Source organism: Aphelocoma coerulescens, chromosome 2 (genome assembly GCF_041296385.1).
Source record: "Aphelocoma coerulescens isolate FSJ_1873_10779 chromosome 2, UR_Acoe_1.0, whole genome shotgun sequence".
In the NCBI taxonomy this organism is placed as follows: domain Eukaryota; kingdom Metazoa; phylum Chordata; class Aves; order Passeriformes; family Corvidae; genus Aphelocoma; species Aphelocoma coerulescens.
In genome coordinates this window covers 62,053,542-62,069,758 of record NC_091015.1, presented here as the reverse complement: position 1 = coordinate 62,069,758, position 16,217 = coordinate 62,053,542, and the positions used below count along the sequence as shown (strand labels likewise).

General features: G+C 39.5%; 1 protein-coding gene across 1 annotated transcript in view; it reads right to left on the bottom strand.

Annotated features, from left to right (window-relative positions):
• Positions 1-16,217, bottom strand: part of GLI3 (GLI family zinc finger 3) — a 207,906-nt gene that overhangs the window by 177,533 nt on the left and 14,156 nt on the right. The window contains exon 3 of the mRNA XM_069007783.1: positions 15,086-15,248. Within this exon, the coding sequence (XP_068863884.1) occupies positions 15,086-15,209 (124 nt within the window). The 5' untranslated portion in view covers positions 15,210-15,248. The remainder of the gene's footprint in view (positions 1-15,085; positions 15,249-16,217) is intronic.

The window sequence follows — 16,217 nt, the reverse complement described above, 5'->3', positions numbered from 1 at the left end:
GATGCCCATGAAATCTCCGCCGAGCCCATGCTCAGGGAAACCCCACTTGCACAGAGGCCTGGCCAGTAAGTCTGACTTCTCTGGGATGTCAAAAAGCCAGCAGAAAATGCTGTGCCTACATCCCAAACTGTTCTTTTGTTGGGCTGAAGTTCTGTCTTCACCTCCCAAAGAAGTGAAGAGCCTACACCTCTCAGAGGGCAAGCAAAATCCAGTACAGTATGTCTGTGCAAATGCAAACAAAGAAACAGCAGCCCAAATTGTGTTCACACACTCAAACAAAAAACTCTGCTGCTCTTACTTCATGACTAAGATTTGTTTCTAAAGGTAACATTTTTCCCCCATAATTAAGGAATCTGAAACAATATTTTTCTCAGATTCACCTATTAATAAAATTAAGTTTTTCTCTATCAATTATTCTGCACCGACTTGTAAGATCTTACATTCCTGCAGTTAAAGTACTGGTCCCATGAACAACTATGACTTCTGTCTAACAACACTAAAATACTGATTTTTTGACAGGTTCTAAGTCCAACATGACAAGCAAAAAATCACCTGAAATCTGCTTAAATGAGAGCACCACGGAGGAGCACAGAGCTTGCTCTTTCCCGTTTTCTTTCTTTCTCTTTCTTTTCTTTTTCTTTCTTTTTCTTTCTCTTTCTTTCTTTTTCTTTCTTTCTTTCTTTCTTTCTTTCTTTCTTTCTTTCTTTCTTTCTTTCTCTTATTTTCTTTTTTTTTTCTTTCCTTCTTTCACTCTTTAAATACCTGGTGGAATTTTCGATATCTTTGCTCAAGGTTCTTATTCACTTATAGACATAATTATTATTTTTTTTTAGGAGTAGGCTTATTTTTAGCATCTGTTTGAGCCTAGAAGATAAATGTAGCAATAATTACAGTCCCTTGAAATATTTTATTACTTGAGATATTTTGGTATCATTCATACTAAGGTTATTTCTCAGAGGAAAAAAAATAATTTCTTGGTGCCAAAGAAAATGTATGCAAGGCTTTAATTCTTGATTTAAGTTTGATGGCTGAAGAAAAAGTTCTTTGGGAATTTAAACAGCAAAATGAATCTATCTCCCCCTATCCTCTGAACAATCAAAAGAAAGTGTTCAAAGCTGAGAACAAGACTTTTATAATTATTTCCACTCTTTTATATGCAACATTAACCTCCACCATATCAGCAAAGAAAATGGTGTCTTGGAACAGATATTTTAAGCTCAGGGTGACTGTCAAAAGAAGATGCTGATGCACCTTGAATTGAAAATACAAAATAAAACCAACTATTTATATTCTTCTTTGACCAATGCTTAGAAAACTTGGCACTGACTTAGACTGAGATGAATGTTGGAAATTAATTTGGTAGAAATCCCCTGAGCGATTCCAGATCCATGCTTTTTTTTGGCAGGGACACTGTGATCCTGTACCTATCGCCATGTTTGAAAAGTACCAATGTCCATTCACTCAAACTCTTCAGCCAAATATCTCTGAAGAATAATTCATCATATACACCTTCAGAAAGAGGCTTAAAATAATGTTCAGAAAGCAGCTTACAAGTCTGGCATTTCTCTAAGCAAAATTGTGCTGTTTTCAATTTTGCTGAAAAAAATGTGAGAGGTGTGGTTCTTTGTGAAGGCCCTGAAAATGCCTGTAAACACCAGCAGGTTTTATAGCACTTTATGACTGAATATTTAAATATCAATTAAAATAAAGGATTCCCATGCTCTTCCCATGGAATTCAATGGCAGTTGACTTCAAGACAGAGGTCAAGTCTGTATCTCATCAAATCTCTGAAACCTGGAGTAGATCAAACTACAAGAAGTGATTCTAATACAAGTGAATGGGAACTAAGACATCATTATTTTTCCCGTTCTTTCTGATCATACAGAAGAGCCTTCAAATAGAACATTTGCAAAAGTAAGCATATTTCCAGGATGAGGTCCTGAGACAGCTTCATGAGAAGCTATCTCAAGTTTCAGAGATGTGATAATTCAGTGATCAAGGGTGCTGGGAGCCCAGACATCTTACTGAAGGGGACCAACTGAAAGACAATGGCTTGAGTAAGGACTGGAAAGAGACACCTAAGACTGAATATTTAAAGCCTGGACTAGTTAAAGTTGCTAAAAATCTTTTCAGCATTTCAGGGAGTTGTGGACTTTGGCCTAAAATGGAATAAAGCTCCATCTTGCCACTAAAGAACAATATGAAATCACAACTACAACTTACAGACACCTTTTATGGGGTTAATTTTGTCTCATCTCTCAGTGTGGATCCTGCAAGTCATACGCCATGTTTTGAGTGCAGACCCCAGAAAGGGATGGATTTTCCTGACCTGCAGGGAGCTCAGAGCAGCCCCATGAACCCTGAGGGGTTCAGAAAGCTCAGGCTCCTCACCAGGGCAACCACCTCTAACTCATAGAAGCTTGAACTACCAGCAAGTTAAGCAACACCTGAGGTGGGAAGAGAATACCAAACTTCCCTCTGACCTCTGGCAGATGCAATCCCCAGCCACAGAGAGATCCTGGTTGTGAAAAGCTGAGGATTCCCAGACACTTCCAGTGGGACAAGCTCTAGAGTTGAGAGAGAAACACGACACATAGTGCAGCCATCTCCTGAGTGAGCCCACTTTGCATCACTATGCTGTGCAGTCAGGCTTAAGGGCTCATCACAGATGCTGAGCACCCCAGGGAACCGCCACCAACCAGCAGGGTCTAGCCTTCACCCTCCTCCTCTCCAGCAGAAATACAAATTCAAAAATAAAAGCAGGAGGACAGTTTATGAGGAGCATTTTATCTGAGTTAAAGTTGGAACGGGATGTAAACTCCCACGGGACATCTAGGTTTACACGCTTCAGATGAAACCATAAATTGAATATTAAACACACATTTTTATCAAATCATATTCCTCCCAGAGAAGGCTGAGGACTGCCTGTTTATTTTTTTAATCTGTTTCACTATGTTTACAAGTGGTAGGAAAGCTGGTTATATCAGCCACTCCATCTTTTTAGCTCTATTCGAATGACTTTGATTTTGTTTTTCTAACACTGCTAAGAAAACTATAATGCAAAAAAAGAAATAAAATCTATAATCTGTGAAAAAGCACTCTGAAATCCATCAACCAAGTTGTATCCATAATTGCTTCCCTGGCTTATCAAAAAAAGGCTCATTTGCATTATCTGTTATCTTTAGATACCCATCCTGGTCTATAAACAGAGTTATCAATCCCGTTCAGAGGCCAGTCCACAAATTGAAGTTTTCTATAGAGGGAATTAGCTATAAACAAGCCCGAGGCAATTTTCTTTGACAGCCAATGGTAAACCATAGGAAGTAACTTCAATAGTGATTTACAGTTCTTCTCTGGTTTCCATCCAACTTTTCCTTCTTGTGCTTCTGTTCCATCCAAAAAGGAATTTTTCAGATGTTCTAATTTCCCATTCAAGATGCAATCAATGCCAAGTCTAGGTGTGTCTAATCCAATTTTTACGGTATGTTCATGGGCCAGCACCAGAGAAAAAGAACTCTTTTTTTATTTTCTTTCAATTGCCTCTGCTGCAATCACAAGACTTGTCATCTCCTGGTGTGAAATGCACAACAGCAAAAGAGAGAGTGAAGGAGATTTGAGAGAGAGAGAAAGAGAGAGAGAGAGAGAGAGAGAATGCCAACCTACTAAAAAGAAAGGGGGAAAGAGATACACAAGAATAACTCTGACATTTTTTAATGACCCTACATACTGAAAACTTGCATTTAACAGAATAATTAATTAATTCCAGCTTCTTAAAGTCTGTGTGGAGTTTTTAAGTCCTCATTCAAATCACAATATACCATTAGAAGCAGGATATTTAGGAATAGACTCCAGCTTTGCACCACCCATCCTCCTCATCTATACCATAGTGAAGTCAGATTCAAGTCCTGTAAGGCTTGCTCATGCACACCACTCTTCTGTAGACGAATAAACCCCATTGTCCAGCCTCCCACACCACTGAGAGTCAGAGAACTGCTAGTCTTTTACAAATGAAAGATCTTTTCTCTTAGCAGCTTAACATACATTTTGACTAGCCCTGACCTTCTGAAAGAAACGTGAATATTTAAAATATTTATTTTTCAATCTCTAATTAAAAAATATCTGTAAGCCACTGACATGCACAGTGGATCTTAACGTGCACCACAGGCATGGAAAAGAAGTAACAAGCAGGGGCATGATTCCTCTCTGGGTAAACTACAGCAAATGAAAGTAAAGCAGCCAAAAACCCAATGTGAGAGACACATATATGGATTTAAATCTGTGAGAGAAGCTGCAGAAGAACAGAGAAGAATTACACCCAGGAGTTTAGCAATTAATAAATAGTCCCTGTGTCAACACAGACCAATAAAAACGGTTTCCTTTTATATTAAAGGAAAATATATTTATATCTCTGACCACAGAGCCCGCACACTTTCCTCTTCCTTTTCTCTATATATGCATTTACCTGTGGGACATACATGTGTGTGTATATGTATACACACATGCACGGGTTATTTTTCCCGACTGAAAGCTACCCTAATGGGTAGGCACTAATGGATTTGAAGCGATAAGGTAAAGGCAGACATGCAAAATGCTCCAGAACTTCTGTTCCTAATCAATCACCAGAGATCAGTGACATCATTCAAGCCTTTGATCAGAGCTCCCCTTTCAAGCTTAAAAAGAGGAATAGATTGACCCACACCAGTGGAGGGACTGAAGAAACACCTAGGATACAATTCACAGTGAAATATGAGAAGTCACTGGCATCCCTCTTCAGAAAAACTATCCCTTCCCACCTTCCTTAAGGAATACAGCATACATTCCAGAGCAACCAAGCACAAACAACAGATTTATCTCTTTCCCCAATAATTAGAAAACAGCCACAGAAAAAACATATCACAAAATCCTTTCAGATTTTATTTTTTAAGCCTGCACATACATTTCATCCTGAACAGGCAGTTTATTATACTTGCTTGCATTTAAAAATCTCCTCAAGTCCATTAATTAGAAAAAAAAAGGAAAAGAAAAAGGTAAAAAGGAAAGGGGAAAAAAGAAAAAAACAACCTTATTTTTCCAGAATATCTGAGCAGCTTTGAGAACTAAAGGCTGACATCCATTTTTAGAGAAGAAACAACTTTCAGGAGAACCAGCATCATGGCAAGCCTTCAATAAATTTAGCACCAGCCTTTGTCCACATCAGGGCATTCAGAGAGTTTGGATCACTAATCCCACTTCAGCTAAAATTGAGCTCCATTGTTTCTCCTTTCATCTGAGTTTCCATGGCACTTACTAAGACTTAAGTGTTATTTACTTAATGCAGTTTGTTAAAAACAACAACAACAACAAAAAGTAAGTCTTAACATGAGCATCAGATTTGTTTTACTTTCAACAACCTCAAGGCACAGTCAACATTTTACAGTCTTGGAGATTTCTTCCATGTAAAAAATCTTCAAGAAAAGCAAAGTTGAAAACAGACCTAAAAACATTCATGTCATTGTTTTGGTTTGGTTTTTTCCCCCATCTGTATTTTTAAAAATCTAATTGAGCTTCCTGAACTGCAGCAAAAATGTAGTTTATTATCTCCCTCATCAGGTGATCAATGATTTCATTAATAAGACAGATAACAAAACTGTCATATCATCGACACAGTTATGAAAGATGATCCTGGCTTCTTGCTCCATTTTCCAAGGTCTGGGATTCTCTGTGGCAGCTCTGAGTCCATTCAATATTTTCCACAGACAGAGAAAAGTGAAAATCCATTTTGAAACCAATTTCAATTAGGATCCAGAAGCTGTTATCACAGGTGTCGCAGAATGGGCCCATAAGTGGAAATGTCGCCTATCCATTCTGAAATGAAACCTTATCAGGGGCTACGAAGATGGCTGAGGACAGCCTATCTGTAAATTACTTTTCGTCCTGTGTTAACTCAACCCTAGTTCTGTCATATGGAATTCTTTCCAGCCCCTCGTAATAATCTAATGACTAACTAGGCGCTGTACCAAAACGGCTTTTATTCTGCTCGGACTTCCCCTGCTGAACGAACGGGGCTGCAAATGCAAATAACCGGAGGCGGCCAGGCAAGCCAGCGTATTTAGTAATATCATTTAAAGCTCTCATAGTTTATTACAGGGAAGTAACGGGCTTGCATTCTGAAGCCTGTCTCCACCCATTGCATTCCTGGTGATTTTTCAATTGCAAACTCCAAGGCCCAGTTATTTCATTAATTCAGCACCCAAGTAGTGAGGCTTTTCTCTCACATCTTTCAGTCTCCTTTTAGCAAATTATCCCATGACGGAGGATTTATTCAGTCAAAGACCTCGGACTTTGAGAGGCAACAAAAGAATCAAGAGACTTTCTGGTCCACCTGCCTGGCGAATGATGAGGCAGGGTAAAGCCTCCCCTAGAGAAACCAATCAAACCATTGTGTGGCACAGTCAGACCTTTTCAACTGTCAAGCCAGGAGAGCAGGAAAAGAGATGAAAGAACTCAGGATGAAGCTACCATTTACAGAACCATGTGGGAATGGTCTCCGAAGATTTAATAATTGGGATGGAACTCAACTTTCTGAAAACTAAAAGAAAGGGGGGGAAAAAAAGAGAAAGAAAAGAGAGAGAAGAAAAAGGGGAGAGAAGAAAGAGGAGAGAAAGAAGGAGAGAAAAGTGAGAGACCAGGAGGAGGGCAAAACACTGCTGGTCAGCCCCAGAAGCAACTTTTCCACACATAAAACCCTCTGTTGTTATGTATGAACCCCTACACTGGAGAAGATGAGAAAAGCAAGCACACGACAGGGGCACAGAGAGAGTGCATGGTCTACAATACTAACTTCAGTTTCAGCAATTTGTTATCCCATCTTAGGAAAACTGCATCATTACAAACCTGTTCTATTTAACAGAACAAAAAAAATCCCCTTAGTTTGGGACATCTGTGTGCATTTTCAAGCCATTGTATGCATGGGACTTAAGTTTCCGCTTGGCTGCATGTGGAACATGCAGGAGAAGTCGTACTAAATGAATGGAAAACAGCATATTTTAAGTAGCTAGCATGTGCAAAGAATGTGCTCCTGTATAGCAAGACGCCAGCTGACTGCAGGCAGAAGATGAGGACCTGCTTTTTGATAATCTGACACTTAATGCCTTATAAGCCAAATTTTAAAATCATCTGCACAAAACCCAGCATTTCCTGTGTACTTCTCTCTTTCAAAGTGCCTCTGCAAACTTGAAATATGCATTCATCAGTAGGTCCAGATCACATTTACAAGCAAGTCTTTTTTCTGAATTGCCAGCCTTATGAACAAAAATAGAATCGGCAAATTAAATTGTGACCGTTTGCAGTATACATCAAAGACTTTTAATGAGAAATAAGATAATAACACAGCACTAAAAATCCGTCTCATTCCCTTTTAGTTCAGATGGCAAAAGAATGCATCTCCCTCCCTTCCACTCTCACCCCAAAATAATGAGATATGGCTTGGAAAGAATACAGACAATGTAGTTTTAATATGGCACCTTCTTTACATAATCACAGACTGTACCCTTAGCTCACTTCTCCCACTTACTGGCATATGTGTTTAGTAATAATTTCTATGTAAGCAGAAGCTGAAGTTTTGATTCCTCTGCAAAAGAAGAAAAAAAAGAAAGGGGGGGAGGTAAATAGAAACATACAGAGCAGGGCTATAATCAAACGCAACACTGATTCCTGATTATTTCCTTTTAACTGGAAACAGATATGAAATAGAAAACATCTAGAAGAGAAAAGATGAATGCCATTTGAAAACCTGTTAAGTAATTTAATTACTTCAACTGCCTTAATTTACACAGTTCAGATCGTAAAGCCAAATACTGTGCCTGCCAGAAGGATTGCCTAGCTTTAAGTCAATTAGAAGGATTTTTAAAAAATCTTTTTTATTTACTTTAAGAAGATGATCTGCTCTGCATAGCTCCTTCTTCACTTGCAGATTCTCTTTTTTGGGACCGAGGATCCAGAAGTTTTCTGTCTTCATTTTTAAGTGCCCTTCCAATCCTCCCAAGCAGCCTGGTACCCATTTGTTTGTTGACACCCATTTCCAGCAGCTGGGAGGAAGATGCCATCACTTGGAGCAGCAGTGCTGCTGCCATACAGCCTCCCCACTTCGGTGGCATGGGCTAGAACAGCAGTGCAAGGTCTTTAGGAGGCCTGTTCTCTTTTAGGTACCTTCCCCTGAGACCAGCACTTGATAGCAGTGAGCGAGCCTTTTTTTGGAAGGCTAACAATATCACTGAAGTTTCAGCTGCCAGCAGCCTTTTTCCTTCTAAAAATCAAACCTCTTGGTTGCTTCCTCCTCACCAGTACTGTGGGCTGTAATGGGTGAATTTTTTGAGTTCTAACTGACACTAGACTCCTGCAAAGCACAAGATACAGAGCATGGTACCATCACCATACTGCAGAGACACAGTAAACCCTTTTATTATTACCATTTCTATGTCAAAACCCAGGTACAATTTTAAAATGGTTGTTTGGGTGTTTTAGTGTTGAGTCATTTTTTTTGTTTTTCAGGAAAAAAAACTCCCCAGTGTATAATTTCCTAAATTTAACTTCCACCTTGAACAGGTGGCAAGCTTCTGCTGCTAACTAATGTTTTCTCCTGATTCTACCCCGTGTTATCCAGCAGGATGATAAGTCATTACTTACTGATTACAGTGATTGCAGGGATAAGCCACTCAATCATCTCTTTCTGGAACTTGCAAAGGGATACAGGAGGATTGACATTTAATATCCCTTATGCTATTAACCACTGCAGGGAGGGGAGAGAAGGGGGGAAAAAACGAGGGAAATCTCAGCAGAATTAATGAAGCAATGCTGTATTGCTCTTGCACATCACTGGGTTTACAGGGGGGTAAGTGTAGGGACGGCTCACTGAGGAACAACACTAGAAAATAGTATCAGGCAGAATGAGTTATTACAGTCAACAGTAAGCCATAACTTGATGACTGAAATTTTATTAGTAAGCATAAAGGACCATGGGTGCATTACTCCAAAAGAACATGTATTTAATTAGCTACTCACATCAGATTACAATACACCAAGACATGCAGTCCCCACTTAATTACAACCTCCAATACTTTCACTTCCAATACTTCCAAGCATCAGGGGAGCCTATTCTCCCCTAGGAAAAGTACCTTCTTTTAAGTTTATCCTCTTACAACCTGGCCACAAATATTAGAACAGAAGGGTACAAAAAAATCTTACAAGTTCAGGTCTTTGCCTTTGCTTTTTTGGGCACATGTGGCCATTCTACCCTTAACTTTCATGCTGCTCAATACAACTTGTAAATAGGAATTACTTGCAGAATTTGACATGCTGAAAAACAAATTAATCAGAAGAACATGTACACTGAAGTCATCATTTCCAGCATCTAACACTACAGGATGTTGTTTCCTCCTTGACCTGAAAATGAGAAGTGAAGACGGCCACTCCATCCCCTTTAATTTCAGGGGAAGAGGATGGCATCTCCTGATCATTTTGTAGAATTAAATCTCATATAATCAATTCAGGACTCAATTTACAAGTCACTAAAATAGTACAGGCAGTGTTTCTTGATACCTAACAACCTCTTTTGAACCCTGACCTCTCAACAGGACCCTGAGCACATCAATCCAACAAGGGGGCCAAGAATGGGTATTATGATTAACACCTATTTTATGGTGAGGCTTGAAAGCAAGCAGCAGGACAAGCAACCAACTGAAGGTTTAAACAGGAAATGTGATTCTTATGGGCTTGCAGACTGCCGAATACTTCCTTCAATCAATCCTGAAAGTACTAGGAAGAAGGAAAAAAAAAGACATAGATGAAAACGGCTCTTCTTCTGAAAGAATCAAAGTGGACACATGAACTTCCTCTCATTTATTCATCTATCAAGCTTGGTTTTAAGTTACATCATCATTAAGATAATAATTTCTGCTTTCTATCACTTTAAAGTATGTTCTCAATAACTATCTGATTCTTATAAAGGTAGTCAAGACCACAACCTACATACGTTTATAATTAGCTTTTTTTTAAGGCAGAGTAATAGGTTAATAAGAAATATCAGATTACACTGGAACAAGCTCATGGGTCAAAAACTAGACAAAACAGATCAAACTGAAAATAAGTGCTTGCCTGTCAGACACTGAAGCAGTTCCTATACAATAACTGCATTGTTTTAATGCAACATTAAAAACATCAATTTTGAGCCAAAATGTCCAAAAGAGGAAAGCATTCAAGTCACCAACAAAATTCACAAGCCAAACAGTAAATAAATCAGGTTTGAATACAGCATCACAATTTCCTAATGTTATCCAAGCAATGCTGTGAAGTGCAGCCTTGCCTTGTACAAGTATCAGCTCAGTCCTTATAGAAATTCCCTCTATTTTTTTAAAATGAAGGCAAAAAAATACTTATATCTATGGTACAGAGTAAGTGGAAAAAACAAATGGCATTGAGCTGAGGACTATGTTAAATTAGCATGGGGTTTTTGGTCAACGCCTCTTAGGAAGTACCCTAACAATAAATCCAGTTCACCTACAAAACAGAACGCAGAGTTAAAGCAGCCAGCCTGGTAAGGCATTGAAGCCACTACCTAATTGTAAGCATGCAAATACCAACATTATTAGGGCAAATAGAACTAGTCCCGTGGCTAAAGCAAGGCATTTGCCTAAGTTCACCAGACTGGAGTTCATGACTTTATTGCAATGCCTGGGAAGGCTGGCGACTCCCGGTACCAGGGCAGCAGGAGGGCACTGCACCAGCACAGGCAGCACAGCTGCACAGGCAGGGCACAGCACTGCAGTCTGAGTGCTCCAGCACTGCAGCACTCAGACTGACATATGGACTTGGCATGCTGCTGCTGTCAGACAGCTCGTCCGTCAGGCTGCGAGGCACAGGGGCTGAGGAGCAGGCGTGAGGCACAGGGAGCAGTGCCTGAGCATGCTGCCGAGAAGCAGCATGGAGGAGCAGTCGAGAACAAGCCTTCACACAGGCATTCATCACAATTCAGCAAGACAAGTCACCGTGCAGACTCCTGCAACATTTCCAGCATTCACCTGATGATTTCTTTCTAATCTTGGAATTACTTGAAATTACAGGAGGTACTGTATTATCCAACAGAGGTCTAGCAAGGCAGGTTTTGTGACCTGCAACACCAGACAAAGGCTCTCCAACAGGAGCTCAGAACTAAGGTTAATGAGTTTATCAATGGATACCACCCGAAAGAAAGACATTATTTCCACAACTTGATAGAAACTGGTGTGTGCATGCAGCAACCTTCAGATTGACCTAAATCCACACTCTGACATGGTAAGGAACAGGGTCTTGGTGCTTTGTCTCCAGAAAAGTGGCACGAACGTGCAGGTGAGAAGACAAGACCTGACAATACAGCCCCATGTTAGTGAGGTGGTCCAGGGCACTGGCCTCTATTCCAATGTAATACAAGTGGCACAGTTATGGCATAAATACAATTTATTTGTTGTTGTTATTACCTTGCCAAAGCAGATCAGTCTGAGGTTATCAACTCCCACCACACACAAAACTAAGCTTACTTTATACCGCAGCTCAAACTTTTTATTCATACAACCTTTTGTGGATTAACATCTCCATTAGCAGTTTTCTTTAGCAGTTTTTGTCCCCCTGGATATTAGCCTAGCAGTAAATATAGGAGTCAAACAAAGGATGAAAAATAACAATTTGCAAAGGAATGTATCCTAGTAAACTGCATGCAGTTTGGTTGAGACACAAAATGAAACACAAAGAAGAAAAAAATCAAAAGCTTGCAAAAATGAATTCAAAACAAAGCAAGAGTGGTCCTGCTGGGAATTAAAGTGCACCAAAGATTTTCCTTAGTTATTGCAAATTATGATTTTTTTCTTTTTAATCACATGTATTTTAAAAGAAATTTTAATTTGCTCCAGTAGATGTTTTGTCCTGGAGCAAATTTTAATGGCTTCATTATAAACCCCTATATTTAGGCGTTTATAATGGAAATGCTGGCAGGTCCATATCTAACACATTGCAAGCATCTCAGCAATACAGAGTTTGCAGTCAGGTGAGTGCAGCAGAAATCTTTATGGTACTAAGTAGTGACAGGAACTCAGCAGAAGTGGCTAACGTGAACTGTGGCCCATGCCTGCTCACTGTTTGAGACTAAGTGGAGCTGCTGTCTTCCAAAAGGCAACCCTTAGTCTGAGCCCCAGAACTTGTACTGCATTGTTCAAGTTAACATGTGAGTTACCCTCCCAGCTCACCTTTCCCACTTTCTTTCCCTTGCACCTAGATTTACACCAGATTCTTCAATATACAGTCTGCACACCATATGATTTAAAACTTTTCCACACTCAAGGTAATAGCCATATTAACATAGATCCTGCTTCTGGTTGTGTCACTCCTTTCTGGGAGCTGTTGAAATAATGGCATTTTCTTTGTTTCCTCATGACTGTAAGCTTTGCATAGAGGCCATAACTAGCAGCTTTCCATCTGTTTATGATCCAAGTTCTGACTCCTTCAGAAGACAGCAGAGCTACTAAGAAAATACTGGTCTGTACATCACATCTCAGACAGGTATCACTTACATACGTTACCCTGCAAACTTTGTTAATTCATGAGTAGTCCAGAAGAACAGAAGCACTGATATTAGACATGATTATGAGGTGACATTGGTACGATAGGCAGATGTTGCTCTGCAATGACATCAGTCTTCTGAGAAGAATAGCAGGGATCATTCTGTCCTTTTGTTATTTTTAAGGGTACCTTACCTTGTTTAACAGAGCATTCAAATGCAAATCACAACATTTAACATTACTGCATCCCTTTGCAAAAAAAAGAGGCACTGAATCGACAAAAGCTGGTGTTTTGTAGGAGTGGTGTCTTATAGCAACTGATGATGTTCCTGTAGTAATACTCATTCCAGCATTAAAGAACAAAAGATGCAAATGCATGCAAGCTCCAGCTTTCATGCAAATTGTCCCTGTAACCAAAATTCATTATCATGACAATCACATCTGCAAGAAGCAAAACTTCTGAAACACTGCAAGAGTAAAACTTAACATCTAAGTTCCTAAAGTTTTAGTACTAGTATTTGTTTTGATACATGCTCCACGAAGTCTCTAGACTAAGAGGAAATTTTTCATATCAAAGAAGGAATCTAATTTTTTATCCCTTTGAAGCCCAACTCTGTATCTCTTGAAACTCATTTGCTCTGTTATGCATGAAGGTAGATTAGAAACCCAAACCTTGGAGATCCTGGTATCTTCCTTAAATACAAAGACCCACTGAAAACAAAGTTAACTGTCATTGTCTTAAGAAAACGAAGTCTTGGGCCCCAGGAGCTTACTTCGTTAGCATCTCCTTCCATTAACAGGAGATAATTCCAGTGACACAACTTTGTAGTCATTCACTAGACTTTAAGTCTTTCCAGCTCTTGGGAGTTTGATGCCCCTGCCATGCAGTAATACTCCACACAGGAGAAGCATGTAGTTAAGAACTAATACTACCATTAAAGAAAGAAAATTACTTGACCACAGGGTAGATCAGTGTCAGAATTAGGCAAAAACATCTTGCAAGCTTTCATTTTAGCCCTCTAAATGTTTACCAATAACATTCAAGCTACCCCAAACAGTCAGAGATGAACGTTTGAGTACAAACCCCTGACACATCAAAGAATATGCATAAGTGTTTAACAGTCATCTGTTTGAAAAGTTGGGCCAATGTGGAAAATCCTATTATCGATTAAAAAAAATACAATGGGGACCCCTTCAGCTAATGTGAACCACTGTAATTCTATTGACAGCAACGGATCTGCACTGACTTAACCAGCTGAGGATCTAATTTCATATGCCTTAGAAAACTGATGCAACTTTTTCCATAGCTGCTCAGGAGTTTTATACTCTCATGGGGATCAATTCCATCTAGTAGGCAAGCAGGTGTTGAGTTTGCTTTGAATCTGAAGTCCAGTCACATAGAAGGATACTGGGACATGTGCCATCTAATTTTTACTGACCCACGGAGATTCCCCTCTAGTATGGCTGTAGGATTCATGTATTTTCTGCAGTAGTCTAGTGGGAGATACCGGTTTCTTTGAGAAAGCAGAAACCTTTATTCAAGATATCAAAGTGAGAACCTGACCTGGACCACAAGCCCAGATGAGTGAGCATGATGGAAGCAGAAAGTGTGAACAGAAAATGTTTTGCCAGAAATACACCAGGAGTACAAAACATACAGAAAGGCATGTTCTGTTTTTCACCATTACTAGACTGATTTGTAAAAAAACAACAGTTAATCTGCAACTACCCAAAATCCACAAGTCTAAACTCTGCCCACAGCATTTCAAGCAATTTTCTTTCCTAATGCAACAGGAGTTCTGCATTAGTAGGAATCAATATGCTCAGCCCTCTTAAACCAAACAATGAAAAGGTCTAGGGCTGGGATTAGCTCACACTCTTCAGAGGAGCAGGGTACATGTAAAATTGTCAACTGAGATATAATCTCTGGGGAGAATTAAGCAAACTACTCCAGTTTTGCAAATCTACAAGCTGTACATTCACAACTTTGAAATTAATCCACCAGAGGATACACACTTAGCTTGATGTTTTGTTCCGGGCATTAAGGAACTTTGGGGAGGTGGGACAGCCCTTTGTGAGAAGGAAGCCTATTTGTAGAAGAAGAGAAAAAAAAAACCCTTTGACACTAATTTTGACAGACCTACTTCTGCCTCTATAGTAATAACTAATTACCTAACTACTGTAAGAGATTTCAGTGACCAAATGCAAAGCACTTGCAGGCCCTGCCAGGCTAATCAAGACAATTTCCAAAATGCCAGAAACAGGAACTTCCTATAATAAATAACTTAGCACATTTACATCTCAAATTAGAACATCTGGAAGAAAGAGACTATGCCTGATGCCAAAACAGGCCTTATTGTATCCTACCACTTTCCACCACCACCACCCCTCCCCCATTCATTTTCTTTAGCCTTTTTGTAGAACAAACACTGATCCAGGTGCAAATGCTCAATTCACAAGGAATGCAGTGAACATAAAATTTCTGTAGGTTTGGCTGCTAGTAAATCCCTGCTGTTACTCACCATTGGAAGTTGTGCTGGAGGCAACAGCTTTCTCACTGACATCTGTTCGACTGGAGCATTTCACGATGGAATTCTCCACTTTTTTCTTCTCAGTTGTGGTAGAGCTATGGGACTGCGCCTCCATGATGACTTCTCATTACTTCAGCTCTCCTTGCACTAATACCTGAATGAAACAAGAGAGTCATAAAACTTTAAAGACTGAAAGCTCAGCCCAAATCTTCTCACCCCTCTCACCTGAAGAAGAGCCTGGAGCACAACTGAATTAGCAGTTCACAGTTCTGTAAGCTCATCAAATCATGTTTGCATGCATGAATTCCTAAGGAATTTAAAGAAATACTAACACCAAAAATAAGCATGTTTGCCTTTAAAGAGAATCAGCATCACAAACCACTATGCTGTTTGATGGGTAGGTCCACTTTTTTAAATTCTGAAAGGTTTTAATGGATCCAGGGGGAAAAAAGGCCAGTATTTTTCTCTTATGCCCAGAGCACTTTGGAACAAGGCAAAAGAAAAAAAAAAAAATCAAGACAGACATTCATGTTGACTCTAGAAGCCAAATATTTAAATTTCAACATTCATGGTGTTGGAACACACTGCAGCAGGAATTATCCTGTCTATCTCTACACCTTGTTACTCATGTAAACATCTCTCGCTTTGTTTGTTCAGAAATCTAACTCAAACAAAATTGCATTGGTGAAACACCCCGAAAAACCACAGAGAAAGACAAATATTATTGCTGGTGGCAGATAATGAGATCACTTTCTTTTGCATGTAAACGCTGGAAATAGAAAGCTCTGTAGCGATGTGTATCTGGCTATTTTGCCTTTCCTGGATGTTCTCAGTGTCATCTCCAGTGATATATTCATTTTATACCCCACAAATCTTTTCTCCTTATTCTCAGATATTTTATATTACTGATGGAAACCCGAGAAGCCCAGAAACTTCCAAAAGGGTATTGGTGCTTGTGCAGCAGTGCAGGCACACCAAGCCCCAAGACTGCAGGGATCTTAGGCTGTGAAGCACACAAACATTTGTTTCCAAGTATTGGTCTGCAGCTTAACTTGATGCACACCTGCCTGTCCAAGTAAGCTTTACACAAATCATCAATATTCAGCACATATTGTGTGTAAAA